The sequence below is a fragment of the Oncorhynchus gorbuscha genome, unplaced genomic scaffold (assembly GCF_021184085.1).
Source record: "Oncorhynchus gorbuscha isolate QuinsamMale2020 ecotype Even-year unplaced genomic scaffold, OgorEven_v1.0 Un_scaffold_928, whole genome shotgun sequence".
NCBI classification, from domain to species: domain Eukaryota; kingdom Metazoa; phylum Chordata; class Actinopteri; order Salmoniformes; family Salmonidae; genus Oncorhynchus; species Oncorhynchus gorbuscha.
Window position 1 is genome coordinate 51,397 of NW_025745883.1, and position 16,104 is coordinate 67,500.

Here is a 16,104-nt window from a genome sequence, read left to right on the forward strand (position 1 = left end):
ACTAGTGCACTATATTGTGAATAGAGCTCTGGTCTAAACTAGTGCACTATATTGTGAATAGAGCTCTGGTCTAAACTAGTGCACTATATTGTGAATAGAGCTCTGGTCTAAACTAGTGCACTATATTGTGAATAGAGCTCTGGTCTAAACTAGTGCACTATATTGTGAATAGAGCTCTGGTCTAAACTAGTGCACTATATTGTGAATAGAGCTCTGGTCTAAACTAGTGCACTATATTGTGAATAGGGCTCTGGTCTAAACTAGTGCACTATATTGTGAATAGAGCTCTGGTCTAAACTAGTGCACTATATTGTGAATAGAGCTCTGGTCTAAATTAGTGCACTATATTGTGAATAGAGCTCTGGTCTAAATTAGTGCACTATATTGTGAATAGGGCTCTGGTCTAAACTAGTGCACTATATTGTGAATAGAGTGCCATTTGGGACGCAATATGTTCGTTTTAAAGTCAATAAGACAACGGACTTGTGGATTTAGAAAATATATAGATGCATAACAGGTGTAGAAGCTGTGAATGTATCTGAAGTGGAATCCTCAGACTGTAATGACTTGATAGACTTCAATTATCATTTTGATCAATGCTACAGAAGATACAGAATCAAGCTTCTGATATGGAAGGAAATGGATTATAGCGAGCCCCTCATAGGCTGCGTTTACACAGGCAGCCTAATTCTGATCTATTTCCACTAATTGGTCTTCTAACCAATCAGATCAGGGTCTTTTACCAATAATTGGGCAAAAGACCAGAATTGGGCTGCCTGTGTAAACACAGCCATAGTAACAAGGGTTAACTAGAACTGATTGATTGATCAGAATTGTCTCAAACGACCACATTGCCTACTGCCACATATGAACTCACCAGCAGAGAGGGATGGAGACGGCCACACCTAAACATAGGATACTAGCAGAGTGAGAGATGTCTGGATGGATGGATGATACAGTATGTGGGGAATGGGAGAGATGTCTGGATGGATGATACAGTATGTGGGGAATGGGAGAGATGTCTGGATGGATGATACAGTATGTGGGGAATGGGAGAGATGTCTGGATGGATGGATGATACAGTATGTGGGGAATGGGAGAGATGGATGGATGGATGATACAGTATGTGGGGGATGGGAGAGATGTCTGGATGGATGGATGATACAGTATGTGGGGAATGGGAGAGATGTCTGGATGGATGATACAGTATGTGGGGAATGGGAGGGATGGATGGATGGATGATACAGTATGTGGGGAATGAGAGAGATGTCTGGATGGATGGATGATACAGTATGTGGGGGATGGGAGAGATGTTTGGATGGATGATACAGTATGTGGGGAATGGGAGAGATGTCTGGATGGATGGATGATACAGTATGTGGGGAATGGGAGACATGTCTGGATGGATGACACAGTATGTGGGGAATGGGAGAGATGTCTGGATGGATGGATGATACAGTATGTGGGGGATGGGAGAGATGTCTGGATGGATGGATGATACAGTATGTGGGGAATGGGAGAGATGGATGGATGGATGATACAGTATGTGGGGGATGGGAGAGATGTCTGGATGGATGGATGGATGATAAAGTATGTGGGGAATGGGAGGGATGGATGGATGGATGATACAGTATGTGGGGAATGAGAGAGATGTCTGGATGGATGGATGATACAGTATGTGGGGAATGGGAGAGATGTCTGGATGGATGGATGATACAGTATGTGGGGAATGGGAGAGATGTCTGGATGGATGATGACAGTATGTGGGGAATGGGAGAGATGTCTGGATGGATGGATGATACAGTATGTGGGGAATGGGGGAGATGGATGGATGGATGGATGATACAGTATGTGGGGAATGGGAGAGATGTCTGGATGGATGGATGGATGGATGATACAGTATGTGGGGAATGGGAGAGATGATGGATGGATGGATGATACAGTATGTGGGGAATGGGAGAGATACAGATGATGGATGGATGATACAGTATGTGGGGAATGGGAGAGATGTCTGGATGGATGGATGATACAGTATGTGGGGGAATGGGAGAGATGTCTGGATGGATGGATGATACAGTATGTGGGGAATGGGAGATGGATGTCAGTATGTGGGGAACGGAGGATGTCTGGATGGATGGATGATACAGTATGTGGGGAATGGGAGAGATGTCTGGATGGATGATACAGTATGTGGGGAATGGGGGAGAGATGTCTGGATGGATGGATGATACAGTATGTGGGGAATGGGAGAGATGTCTGGATGGATGGATGATACAGTATGTGGGGAATGGGAGAGATGGATGGATGGATGATACAGTATGTGGGGGAATGGGAGAGATGTCTGGATGGATGGATGGATGATACAGTATGTGGGGAATGGGAGAGATGTCTGGATGGATGGATGATACAGTATGTGGGGAATGGGAGAGATGTCTGGATGGATGGATGATACAGTATGTGGGGAATGGGAGAGATGTCTGGATGGATGGATGATACAGTATGTGGGGAATGGGAGAGATGTCTGGATGGATGATACAGTATGTGGGGAATGGGAGAGATGTCTGGATGGATGGATGATACAGTATGTGGGGAATGGGGAGATGTCTGGATGGATGTCTGGGGAATGGATGGATGATACAGTATGTGGGGAATGGGAGAGATGATGGATGGATGGATGATACAGTATGTGGGGAATGGGAGAGATGTCTGGATGGATGGATGATACAGTATGTGGGGGATGGGAGAGATGTTTGGATGGATGATACAGTATGTGGGGAATGGGAGAGATGTCTGGATGGATGGATGATACAGTATGTGGGGAATGGGAGAGATGTCTGGATGGATGGATGGATGATACAGTATGTGGGGAATGGGAGAGATGTCTGGATGGATGATACAGTATGTGGGGAATGGGAGAGATGTCTGGATGGATGGATGGATGATACAGTATGTGGGGAATGGGAGAGATGTCTGGATGGATGGATGATACAGTATGTGGGGAATGGGAGAGATGTCTGGATGGATGGATGGATGGATGGATGATATGGATGGATGATACAGTATGTGGGGAATGGGAGAGATGTCTGGATGGATGGATGATACAGTATGTGGGGAATGGGAGAGATGTCTGGATGGATGGATGATACAGTATGTGGGGAATGGGAGAGATGTCTGGATGGATGATGTCTGGATGGATGATACAGTATGTGGGGAATGGGAGAGATGTCTGGATGGATGGATGATACAGTAGGTGGGGAATGGGAGAGATGGATGGATGGATGATACAGTAGGTGGGGAATGGGAGAGATGTCTGGATGGATGGATGATACAGTATGGGAATGGGAGAGATGTCTGGATAGATGGATGATACAGTATGTGGGGAATGGGAGGGATGTCTGGATGGATGATACAGTAGGTGGGGAATGGGAGAAATGTCTGGATGGATGATACAGTATGTGGGGAATGGGAGAGATGTCTGGATGGATGGCTGATGTCTGGATGGATGGATGATACAGTATGTGAGGAATGGGAGATTCGTCTGGATGGATGATACAGTAGGTGGGGAATGGGAGAGATGTCTGGATGGATGATACAGTATAATGGGGAATGGGAGAGATGTGGGGATTGGATGGATGTCTGGATGGATGGATGATACAGTAGGTGGGGAATGGGAGATATGATATGGCTAGTATCTCTCTCTACTGGAGGTTTTGAGAATTACAAACATTTGTATTCTTGCTGCTTCCAACTCTCCCTGGGTGAATACTACTGAATGGTGCTTTTAGCCACATATGCTTTTGTACAAGGATAATAATGGGCTATACTTTAGTATCTCTAAAAGGTTATGTGATTAACTGGATAATAATGGGCTATACTTTAGTATCTCTAAAAGGTTATGTGATTAACTGGATAATAATGGGCTATACTTTAGTATCTCTAAAAGGTTATGTGATTAACTGGATAATAATGGGCTATACTTTAGTATCTCTAAAAGGTTATGTGATTAACTGGATAATAATGGGCTATACTTTAGTATCTCTAAAAGGTTATGTGATTAACTGGATAATAATGGGCTATACTTTAGTATCTCTAAAAGGTTATGTGATTAACTGGATAATAATGGGCTATACTTTAGTATCTCTAAAAGGTTATGTGATTAACTGGATAATAATGGGCTATACTTTAGTGTTGAATAATAGAAAGAGGTATGTTTCAATGATTTATATTAGATTTCTCCACTGAAAAGTACAAGTGCAGCATAACCACTAGGTAAACATCAGAGAAGCAAATACACACACAAATATGTTAAAACATTTAATTTCGTATAAAGTATACAAACAAAACAACTTAAAAACAATAAGAGACATTCAAATAACGTACTGTTCCAGTGGTTGATCTTCTAAGACCATTTCCTGTTTGAAATAACCAACCAATACAGATTGCCAGTAAACAGAGGATGCATACTAAGAAGTGGATTCTTCCTACAGAGTCAGTAAACAGAGGATGCATCCAGCGCCCTATAAGTAGTGTACGTACGACTATTCCCTATACATAGTGCACTACGTACGACCAGCGCCCTATACAGTAGTGCACTACGTACGACCAGCGCCCTATACAGTAGTGCACTACGTACGACCAGCGCCCTATACAGTAGTGCACTACGTACGACCAGCGCCCTATACAGTAGTGCACTACGTACGACCAGCGCCCTATACAGTAGTGCACTACGTACGACCAGCGACCAGCGCCCTATACAGTAGTGCACTACGTACGACAGCGCCCTATACAGTACCAGCGACCAGCGCCCTATACAGTAGTGCACTACGTACGACCAGCGCCCTATACAGTAGTGCACTACGTACGACCAGCGCCCTATACAGTAGTGCACTACGTACGACCAGCGCCCTATACAGTAGTGCACTACGTACGACCAGCGCCCTATACAGTAGTGCACGTACGACCACGCCCTATACGACCAGCGCCCTATACAGTAGTGCACTACGTACGACCAGCGCCCTATACAGTAGTGCACTACGTACGACCAGCGCCCTATACAGTAGTGCACTACGTACGACCAGCGCCCTATACAGTAGTGCACTACACGCAGCGCCCTATACAGTAGTGCACAGCGACCAGCGCCCTATACAGTAGTGCACTACGTACGACCAGCGCCCTATACAGTAGTGCACTACGTACGACCAGCGCCCCTATACAGTTGTGCACTATGTAGGGAAGAGTGCACTACGTACGACCAGCGCCATTTCAGAAGCAGTGTGTTGACCACCAATTAACATAAAAACATATAATTTTATATCAGAAACGGAAAGAAATAACCTATTTGTTCACAGTTGGTATGAAAGGACTGTTGACAAAATACCTGTTTATACAATAAAAACATCTAAAGTAATAAAAACATTAAAAACTATTTACAATAAAAAAAAATACAAATCCTAGATTTGACAGAATTCACCCTGCTTAACAATGCCACTGGTTTAATCCTTTGTGCAACGTTGGCAGCTTGTTGGCATTTCATATGTTCCCTATTCAGAGTTGTGAGGGAAAAAGAGATTGTTTCTAAAAAGCGCATTCCGTTCTGTGTCCCTACAAGCACACCGTATCCCAGTCTCGTTTCCTCACCTCTTCACCCCTACATCCTCTCTCATGACCAGGGCTTCCAATCCAAGTTTAAAAAAGGACAAAGATCCTTGGCTGAAAGTATTGAGCTTCGATAAACCATTGTTTTGTGACAGTGGCATGTCCTTTCATTTACATGAAGAATAAACAGTAAGGTGGAGCCTATGGCCTGGCCATAGTAAGATCCTATAAAGACAGTGGTCTTTTCCTATGTAGCCTAGTTACAGTAAATTGTAGCCTATGGCCTGGCCATAGTAAGTTCATAAAAACTTGGTGGTCTTTTCCTATGTAGCCTAGTTATAGTAAGGTGGAGCCTATGGCCTGGCCATAGTAAGATCCTATAAAGACAGTGGTCTTTTCCTATGTAGCCTAGTTACAGTAAATTGTAGCCTATGGCCTGGCCATAGTAAGATCCTATAAAGTGGTCTTTCCCTATGAGGTGTAGTCTGTTATTGGAAGAGGGAAAGCATGCTTTGTCCCATTCCCAATCCTATTCCCAATCCTTATAAGGACCAGCTTCCTGGGAAAGAGTGTGGATCCTATCAGATTCACGTTTTGGCGTCTGTGGGATTTGTTATTGTAAAGAAGTCAATTCCTTTATAGTCTCAACTCAGCTTCCTATGAGAATAGTTTTCCAGTTGAAGAATCCCTTAACAACTCTTCCCAGAGGCAGGAGAGGAGAGCTACATCCAGGTTGGTCCATTCAGGACATTTTCTGAGATATTCCCTCCAATGAGAAGGGAGAGAATGAACTTACTATGCCCTTTCAGTAGTTGGAATGCTAACAGTTGGAATCCTGGGAAGAGAACAGAAGAAAATGGTCAGAAATGTGAAATGTGAGCCAGGAAAAATTGGGAACAAAGGAATGCATGCAGCCATGCACACACACTCTCCTCCTTCAGGCACAGACTCTCTCTCTCACACACCTGACTGGCCTGACTGGTGAGTCTGCGAGGGGAGAGGGGTCGTTTCTGCTGGTGGATGGCCTGGAGACGAGTGATCAGGAACTTCTTATCCTCCCCCTCCTAGAGACACAATTTAATTTAACCTTTATGACTTTTACCAGGCAAGTCAGTTAAGAACACATTCTTATTTTCAATGATGGCCTGGGAACAGTGGGTTAACTGCCTGTTCAGGGGCAGAAAGACAGATTTGTACCTTGTCAGCTCTGGGTTTTGAACTCGCAACCTTCCGGTTACTAGTCCAACGCTCTAACCACTAGGCTACGCTGCCGCCCCACAATGACACATGTCACCAGGGAACAGCCATGTAGCTGGCCATTATCACCTTATACACAGTGTTAGAACACTCCATTATCACCTTATACACAGTGTTATACACAGTGTTAGAAACATTACTCCATTATCACCTTATACACAGTGTTAGAACACTCCATTATCACCAGTGTTATACACAGTGTTAGAACACTACATTATCACCTTATACACAGTGTTAGAACACTCCATTATCACACTACACAGTGTTAGAACATTATCACCTTATACACAGTGTTATACACAGTGTTAGAACACTCCATTATCACCTTATACACAGTGTTAGAACACTAGAACACTCCATTATCACCTTATACACAGTGTTATACACAGTGTTAGAACACTCCATTATCACCTTAACACAGTGTTAGAACACATTATCACATTATACACAGTGAACACTCCATTATCACATTATACACAGTGTCAGAACACTCCATTATACACCTTATACACAGTGTTAGAACACTCCATTATCACCTTATACACAGTGTTAGAACACTCCATTATCACCTTATACACAGTGTTATATCAGTGTTATGACACCTTATACACAGTGTTAGAACACTCCATTATCACATTATACACAGTGTTAGAACACTCCATTATCACCTTATACACATTATACACAGTGTTAGAAACTACATTATCACATTAGAACACTCCATTATCACCCTATACAGTGTTAGAACACATTATCACATTATCACATTATACACAGTGTTAGAACACTCCATTATCACATTATACACAGTGTTAGAACACTCCATTATCATTATACACAGTGCTAGAACACTCCATTATCACCTTATACACATTATACACAGTGTTAGAACACTCCATTATCTTATCCACAGTGTTAGAACACTCCATTATCACCTTATACACAGTGAGTCATTATTTACACAGTGTTAGAACACTCATTATCATTATACAGAGTGTTAGAACACTCCATTATCACATTATACACAGTGAGTCATTATAGCAGACACTCTGATCCAGAGAGACTTACAGTTAGTGAGTCATTTAGCAGACACTCTGATCCAGAGAGACTTACAGTTAATGAGTCATTTAGCAGACACTCTGATCCAGAGAGACTTACAGTTAGTGAGTCATTTAGCAGACACTCTGATCCAGAGAGACTTACAGTTAGTGAGTCATTTAGCAGACACTCTGATCCAGAGAGACTTACAGTTAGTGAGTCATTTAGCAGACACTCTGATCCAGAGAGACTTACAGTTAGTGTCATTCATCTTATGATAGCTACAGGTGAGACAACCACTCTGATCCAGAGTCAGTTAGTAAGTACATTTTGTCTCAACAGATAAAGTAGTTATCAGCGAAGCCAGACGTGGTCAGGTGGGAAAAGGGATTATTTAAGATCCTCTTTGCAGAGGAAGGTTTTCAGATGTTTTCTACAGGTTCATATTTACTACAGTGTTATTATGACCGTTCTGTAATAAAAGGAGGTGAACGTTTTCTATCTGGATAACACTGTTATGAAGGGTTAAGTCACACTGTTATGAAGGGTTAAGTCACACTGTTATGAAGGGTTAAGTCACTGTTATGAAGGGTTGAGTCACACTGTTATGAAGGGTTAAGTCACACTGTTATGTAGGGTTCATTCACACTGTTATGAAGGGTTAAGTCACACTGTTATGAAGGGTTAAGTCACACTGTTATGAAGGGTGAAGTCACACTGTTATGAAGGGTGAAGTCACACTGTTATGAAGGGTGAAGTCACACTGTTATGAAGGGTTAAGTCACAATGTTATGAAGGGTTAAGTCACACTGTTATGAAGGGTTGAGTCACACTGTTATGAAGGGTTGAGTCACACTGTTATGAAGGGTTAAGTCACACTGTTATGAAGGGTTAAGTCACACTGTTATGAAGGGTGAAGTCACACTGTTATGAAGGGTTAAGTCACACTGTTATGAAGGGTTAAGTCACACTGTTATGAAGGGTTAAGTCACACTGTTATGAAGGGTTAAGTCACACTGTTATGAAGGGTTAAGTCACACTGTTATGAAGGGTTAAGTCACACTGTTATGAAGGGTTGAGTCACACTGTTATGAAGGGTTAAGTCACATGTTATGAAGGGTTAAGTCACACTTATGAAGGGTTAAGTCACACTGTTATGAAGGGTTAAGTCACACTTATGAAGGGTTAAGTCACACTGTTATGAAGGGTTAAGTCACACTGTTATGAAGGGTTAAGTCACACTGTTATAAAGGGTTAAGTCACATTAGTATTGTATAAGAGAGTTGAGAGACGTTACGTTTTCTATTTGCTCCTGCAGCAGACTGATAATCTTCCTCTGTCCATCCACCACCTGGGTGTTGAAGTAAATCACTATCCTGAGAGACACAGAGAGACAGTATGAAAACACACAACCTTCTCTTTTACAGAGATACTGACAGAAATGATCAAAGCAACCTGAAGGAACTTAGTTTGTGTCAAATCCCTCAAGCTATCATCCTAACAGAGTTTCTCCACCATGTAGCTGTGAGCTCGCTCAGTCAGTTAGTCAGTCAGACAGACTCTCTCTATGTGTGTCTTTACACCGGTCTGTCTGTCTGTCTGTCTGTCTGTCTGTCTGTCTGTCTGTCTGTCTGTCTGTCTGTCTGTCTGTCTGTCTGTCTGTCTGTCTGTCTGTCTGTCTGTCTGTCTGTCTGTCGGTCTGTCTGTCTGTCTGTCTGTCGGTCTGTCTGTCTGTCTGTCTGTCGGTCTGTCTGTCGGTCTGTCTGTCGGTCTGTCTGTCTGTGTGCAACTCACAGGAAGATCCCAGCAGCGAGGAACAGAAACAGAGGGTTCTCCACTATGTAGCTGTGAGCCCAGGCTAACCAGGCCAGGTTAGGGTTGTGTGTCTCCAGCTCCTTCACCCACAGCTTCCCTGACTGGAACATAGTGGACAGGCTGCGGAACGGACCGCATGACTCAGACGGACGGATACTGGAGGGAGAGAGATTGATATACTACCTTATCTATGTGGATAATGTATATTGACTGGAACATAGTGGACAGATACTGGAGTGGAGAGAGATTGATATACTAACTTATCTATGTGTGATCTTAATGTATATTCAACATCTTCAGTGTGAACATCAGTGTGTGTTCAATATCTGGAGGGTGTTCAACATTCATGTGTGTTCAACATCTCCATGTGGATAACATCTTCAGTGTTGCATCTCCAGTGTGTGTTCAACATCTTCAGTGTGTGTTCAACATCTCCAGTGTGTGTTCAACATCTTCAGTGTGTGTTCAACATCTTCAGTGTGTGTTCAACATCTCCAGTGTGTGTTCAACATCTTCAGTGTGTGTTCAACATCTTCAGTGTGTGTTCAACATCTTCAGTGTGTGTTCAACATCTTCAGTGTGTGTTCAACATCTTCAGTGTGTGTTCAACATCTTCAGTGTGTGTTCAACATCTCCAGTATGTGTGTTACTGATATCTGTCCATCTCTCCTTACCTCCACATGGTGTAGCTGACACAAACAGCAGCCCCCAGGAAGGAAGGGCAGCAGAGGAGAGTGATGAAGATGGTGCTCATCTGACTGGCCCTATAGGGCTTCCTAGGGGACTGGCAGTTCATCATCACACTAGTCTGGTGGGGGACACACACAGAGAGAGAGAGAGTACTGTCAGGATATGGTCAGAGAACAGTTTGTGAGTCAAGACAAGGTTAAAGGTAATTTGACATTCAGTTGAAGTTGGATAGTAATTAGTCTACATAGTCCAGTTACCAGTATGATCATGGCACATTGATAATAACAGGATAACCTACCTGCTTCATGTAGAAGAGAAGCAGTAGTTTGATGATCTGCACAGATCAGAACATAGGAGAACCTACCTGCTTCATGTAGAAGAGAAGCAGTAGTTTGATGAGGAAGCAGAGAACCTACCTGCTTCAGAGGAGTGAACAACACCCCCAACCTAAACAACACAGACATGATACAACATCACTACAACATAAACAACACAGACATGATACAACATCACTACAACACAGACAACCTCCAACAACACAGACATGATACAACATCAAACAACACAGACATGATACAACATCACTACAACCTAAACAACACAGACATGATACAACATCACTACAACATCACTACAACCTCCACAACACAGACATGATACAACATCACTACAACATCACTACAACACAGACATGATACAACATCACTACAACATCACTACAACCTCCACAACACAGACATGATACAACATCACTACAACACAGACATGATACAACATCACTACAACATCACTACAACCTCCACAACACAGACATGATACAACATCACTACAACCTCCACAACACAGACATGATACAACATCACTACAACATCACTACAACCTCCACAACACAGACATGATACAACATCACTACAACATCACTACAACCTCCACAACACAGACATGATACAACATCACTACAGGGTTTAGACTAGGTGCAGGGTTTAGACTAGGTGCAGGGTTTAGACTAGGTGCAGGGTTGAGGCTAGGTACAGGGTTGAGGCTAGGTACAGGGTTGAGGCTAGGTGCAGGGTTGAGGCTAGGTGCAGGGTTAAGGCTAGGTGCAGGGTTAAGGCTAGGTGCAGGGTTTAGACTAGGTACAGGGTTGAGCTGCAGGGTTAAGACTGGTGCAGAGTTGAGGCTAGGTGCAGGGTTGAGGCTAGGTGCAGGGTTGAGCTGCAGGGTTTAGACTAGGTGCAGGGTTGAGACTAGGTGCAGGGTTGAGGCTAGGTGCAGGGTTGAGGCTAGGTGCAGGGTTTAGACTAGGTGCAGGGTTTAGACTAGGTGCAGGGTTTAGACTAGGTGCAGGGTTTAGACTAGGTGCAGGGTTTAGACTAGGTGCAGGGTTCAGACTAGGTGCAGGGTTTAGACTAGGTGCAGGGTTTAGACTAGGTGCAGGGTTTAGACTAGGTGCAGAGTTTAGACTAGGTGCAGGGTTCCAGACTAGGTGCTGGAGATTCAGGCTAGGCTTGCAGGGTTTAGACTAGGTGCAGGGTTTAGACTAGGTGCAGGGTTGAGGCTAGGTGCAGGGTTGAGGCTAGGTGAGACTAGTTGAGGCTGAGGCTAGGTGCAGGGTTGAGACTAGGTGCAGGGTTGAGGCTAGGTGCAGGGTTGAGACTAGGTGCAGGGTTTAGACTAGGTGCAGGGTTGAGGCTAGGTGCAGGGTTTAGACATAGGATGCAGGGTTTAGACTAGGTGGGCAGGGTTTAGACTAGGTGCAGGGTTGAACTAGGTGCAGGGTTTAGGTGCAGGGTTGAGGCTAGGTGCAGGGTTTAGACAGGTGCAGGGTTGAGGCTAGGTGCAGGGTTGAGGCTAGGTGCAGGGTTGAGACTAGGTGCAGGGTTGAGGCTAGGTCCAGGGTTGAGGCTAGGTGCAGGGTTTAAACTCTAGGTGCAGGGTTTAGACTAGGTGCAGGGTTTAGACTAGGTGCAGGGTTGAGACTAGGTGCAGGGTTGAGGCTAGGTCAGGGTTGAGGCAGTAAGGTCAATATCAACAGGGTTGAGGCTACCAGGGTCATAACAGGTGCAGGGTTGAGGCTAGGTCAGGGTTGAGGCTAATGCAGGGTAAATGGAACGTTAAGGATGCAGGGTTGAGGACAGAATGGGAACAGGGTTGAGGAACATTGGAACAGAATGGTTGAGGCAGAATGCAGGGTTTGGAACAGAATGGTGCAGGGTTTAGACAGAATGGGTAAACAGAATGGGAACAGGAACAGAATGGGCAGAATGGAACATTGAACAGAATGGGTTGAGGCGTTGGGACAGGGTTGAGGGAACGTTGGGACAGGGTTGACGCTTGGGACAGGGCGGAATACTGGAACAGGAATGTTCCTCTCACCTGCAGGGTTGAGGCTAGGTGCAGGGTTTAGACTATGGTGCAGGGTTTAGACTAGGTCAGGGTTTAGACTAGGTGCAGAAACACACTAGGTGCAGGGTTTAGCACACTAGGTGCAGGGTTTAGACTAGGTCAGGGTTGAGACTAGGTGCAGGGTTTAGACTAGGTGCAGGGTTGAGGCTAGGTGCAGGGTTGAGGCTTTGCAGGGTTTAGACTAGGTCCAGGGTTTAGACTAGGTCAGGGTTTAGACTAGGTGCAGGGTTTAGACTAGGTGCAGATGGGTTTAGACTAGCTGCAGGGTTTAGACTAGGTGCAGGACCAGGGTTAGAGTTTATACCAGGCCAGAGTCTGTGTAGATGAGTTCCAACACCTTCCTGGAGATGTCAAACACAGGCTTTGTTTTCCTCTTCAACACCCTCTGAGAAAACAACCTCCAGGCAGAGAGTTGAAGATGCCAGGGAGCAGAGGTTGAGAGAGAGAGAGAGAGAGAGGAGAGGTCCTTAGAGAGATCTGTACTGGAGGTCCTACAGAGGGAGAGAGAGAGAGAGTCCTTAGTGGGAATAGAGATCTGTACTGGAGGTCCTACAGAGAGGAGAGGAAGAGAGAGAGAGGTCCTTAGTGGGAAGAGAGATCTGTACTGGAGGTCCTACAGAGGAGAGAGAGAGAGAGTGGGAGAGAGAGAGAGATAAGAAGATGAGGGATAAAGGATTGAGATGGGAAAGAGCAAGAGAGATTATATAGTGGTTGAACAAGTTGCAGATCTTACTGGAGGTCCTACAGAGGGAGGGAAAGAGAGAGAGACAGGGACCAGAGGAGACAGACACACACAGATCAGACAACCCACTCCAGAGGAACCTCCAGAAGAAGGTGTCCAGTATGGTAAAGATGAAGTCCATGAGGAGAAGGGTCCTTAGTGGGAAAAGATCTCCCAGCACTGACAACAACACCACAACAAACTACATCAAGTGGGAATAACATCAATATCAACAACACATGAGGGACCAGGATAAAGAGAAGAGAGAAGGGTCCTTAGTGGGAAGTTACAGATGTACTGAAGGAACCTTGGGAGGGGAATGGGAAGATTGGGACAGAATGGGAACAGAAGGGAGATGTCATTGGGACAGAATGGGAACAGAATGGGAATGTTGGGACAGAATGGGAACAGAATGGGAATGTTGGGACAGAATGGGAATGTTGGGACAGAAGCGGAATACTGGAACTGGAATGTTCCGATCAGATGAACCAGGCCAGAACATGTGGGACAGGGGGCAGACGTCCTATTCTCTGGCCCAGCCAATGGAAGCACAGCACTACCAGCACGCTCACTTTCAACATCAGGTTCCTAAACACACAAATAGAATAGATGTTTCTAACAACTTTACACACAGAGACACACACACACTCTCTCTCAACTCCTACAGAGCAAGACTCTTGATTTCCATAAACTCTCCATCAACTTACATTAAGAGAGACAGGGTTACATCCTCCCCTAACAACTCCTACAGATGGCGATGACATGTGTTTACGCTGGTCTCCTCTAACAACTCCACACACACACACACACACACACACACACACACACACACACACACACACACACACACACAGACACACACAGAGACATGGTTATGACTCGTCACACACACACAACACACACACACAAAGACATGTGGACTGCAGTCTCCCTAACAACTCCTACCTGCTGATGGCAATGTATGTGTTTACGCTGGGCGTCTCCTACTAACAACTCCATCCAGGCAGAGACGTTGAAGATGCCAGAGGAGCAGGAGGTTGATGAGAGACACTTACGACTGTCAGGGCCTCTAACAGACTCCTACACAGGAGAGGGTCCTTAGTGGGAATACAGAGAGAGAGATCTGTACTGGAGGTCCTACTAGAGGGAAGGACAGAGAGAGAGAGGGGTCCTTAGTGGGAATACGAGATCTGTACTGGAGGTCCTACAGAGGGAGAGGAAGAGAGAGAGGGGTCCTTAGTGGGAATACGAGATCTGTACTGGAGGTCCTCAAGGGAAGGAAGAGAGAGAGAGGGTCCTTAGTGAGAATACGAGATCTCCTCTGGAGGTCCTACAGAGGGAGAGGAAGAGAGAGAGAGGGTCCTTAGTGGGAATACAGAGATCTGTACTGGAGGTCCCTCAGAGGGAGGGGGGAGGAAGAGAGAGAGAGGGTCCTTAGTGGGAATACGAGATCTCTACTGGAGGTCCTACAGAGGGAGGGGGAGGAGAGAGAGAGTTATGAGGGTCCTTAGTGGGAATACACAGAGATCTGTACTGGAGGTCCTACAGAGGGAGGGGGAGGAAGAGAGAGACAGGGTTTAGTGGGAATACGAGATCTGTACTGGAGGTCCTACAGACAGAGGGGGAGGAAGAGAGAGAGAGGGTCCTTAGTGGGAATCGAGATCTGTACTGGAGGTCCTACAGGGAGAAGAGACATGAGGGACAGAAGGTGAGAAGGTCCTAAGATGTCAGTGGAGAATGAAAGCAATGTACAGCAGCTGAAAACGTGTCTCTTAACTTGTGCATGTACTCAGAGAAGTAGTAGAGAGCTAGAACACAGGCCACTGTACTGCCGATACAGATGAACCAGGCCAGAACATGTACCAGCACACGTCCTAACAACTCTCTGACAGCAGTCTTCTGGACATGCTTACGACTCGTCTCCTCTAACAACTCCTACACAGAGAGAGACATGGTTACGACTCGTCTCCTCTAACAACTCCTACACAGAGAGACACACTGTCTCCTCTAACAACTCCTACACACTCCTACAGAGAGACATGGTTCTGACTCGTCTCCTCTAACAACTCCCACACAGAGAGAGACATGGTTCTGACTCGTCTCCTCTAACAACTCCTACACAGAGAGAGACATGGTTACGACTCGTCTCCTCTAACAACTCCTACACAGAGAGAGACATGGTTACGACTCGTCTCCTCTAACAACTCCTACACAGAGAGACATGGTTACTGACTCGTCTCCTCTAACAACTCCTACAGAGAGAGAGACATGGTTACGACTCGTCTCCTCTAACAACTCCTACACAGAGAGACATGGTTACGACTCGTCTCCTCTAACAACTCCTACAGAGAGAGACATGGTTACGACTCGTCTCCTCTAACAACTCCTACACAGAGAGACAGAGTCTCCTCTAACAACTCCTACAGACAGAGAGAGAGAGAGAGAGAGACAGACGAGTCTCCTCTAACAACTCCTACAGAGAGAGAGACATGGTTACGACTCGTCTCCTCTAACAACTCCTACAGAGAGAGAGACATGGACATTACGTGTCCCTACCCTGAGTGTGTCCCTACCCTGAGTGT

General features: G+C 45.1%; 1 protein-coding gene and 1 long non-coding RNA gene across 2 annotated transcripts in view; both read right to left on the minus strand.

The window, feature by feature from the left end:
• Positions 1–5,259: 5,259 nt before the first annotated feature.
• The window catches only part of LOC124020816 (transmembrane channel-like protein 6), a 34,088-nt gene continuing 23,243 nt past the window's right edge, over positions 5,260–16,104 (minus strand). The window contains exons 12-20 of the mRNA XM_046336089.1: positions 15,275–15,457; positions 14,468–14,602; positions 13,106–13,186; positions 10,694–10,738; positions 10,380–10,513; positions 9,685–9,861; positions 9,188–9,266; positions 6,561–6,659; positions 5,260–6,430 (exon numbers count right to left, since the gene is read on the minus strand). Coding sequence (XP_046192045.1) covers positions 6,416–6,430; positions 6,561–6,659; positions 9,188–9,266; positions 9,685–9,861; positions 10,380–10,513; positions 10,694–10,738; positions 13,106–13,186; positions 14,468–14,602; positions 15,275–15,457 — 948 coding nt within the window. The 3' untranslated portion in view covers positions 5,260–6,415. The remainder of the gene's footprint in view (positions 6,431–6,560; positions 6,660–9,187; positions 9,267–9,684; positions 9,862–10,379; positions 10,514–10,693; positions 10,739–13,105; positions 13,187–14,467; positions 14,603–15,274; positions 15,458–16,104) is intronic.
• On the minus strand, positions 6,912–7,428 carry LOC124020822. The gene is made up of 3 exons (XR_006836154.1): positions 7,356–7,428; positions 7,219–7,263; positions 6,912–6,954 (listed from the first exon to the last, which is right to left on the minus strand). It is a non-coding gene; the product is annotated as an uncharacterized LOC124020822 (long non-coding RNA).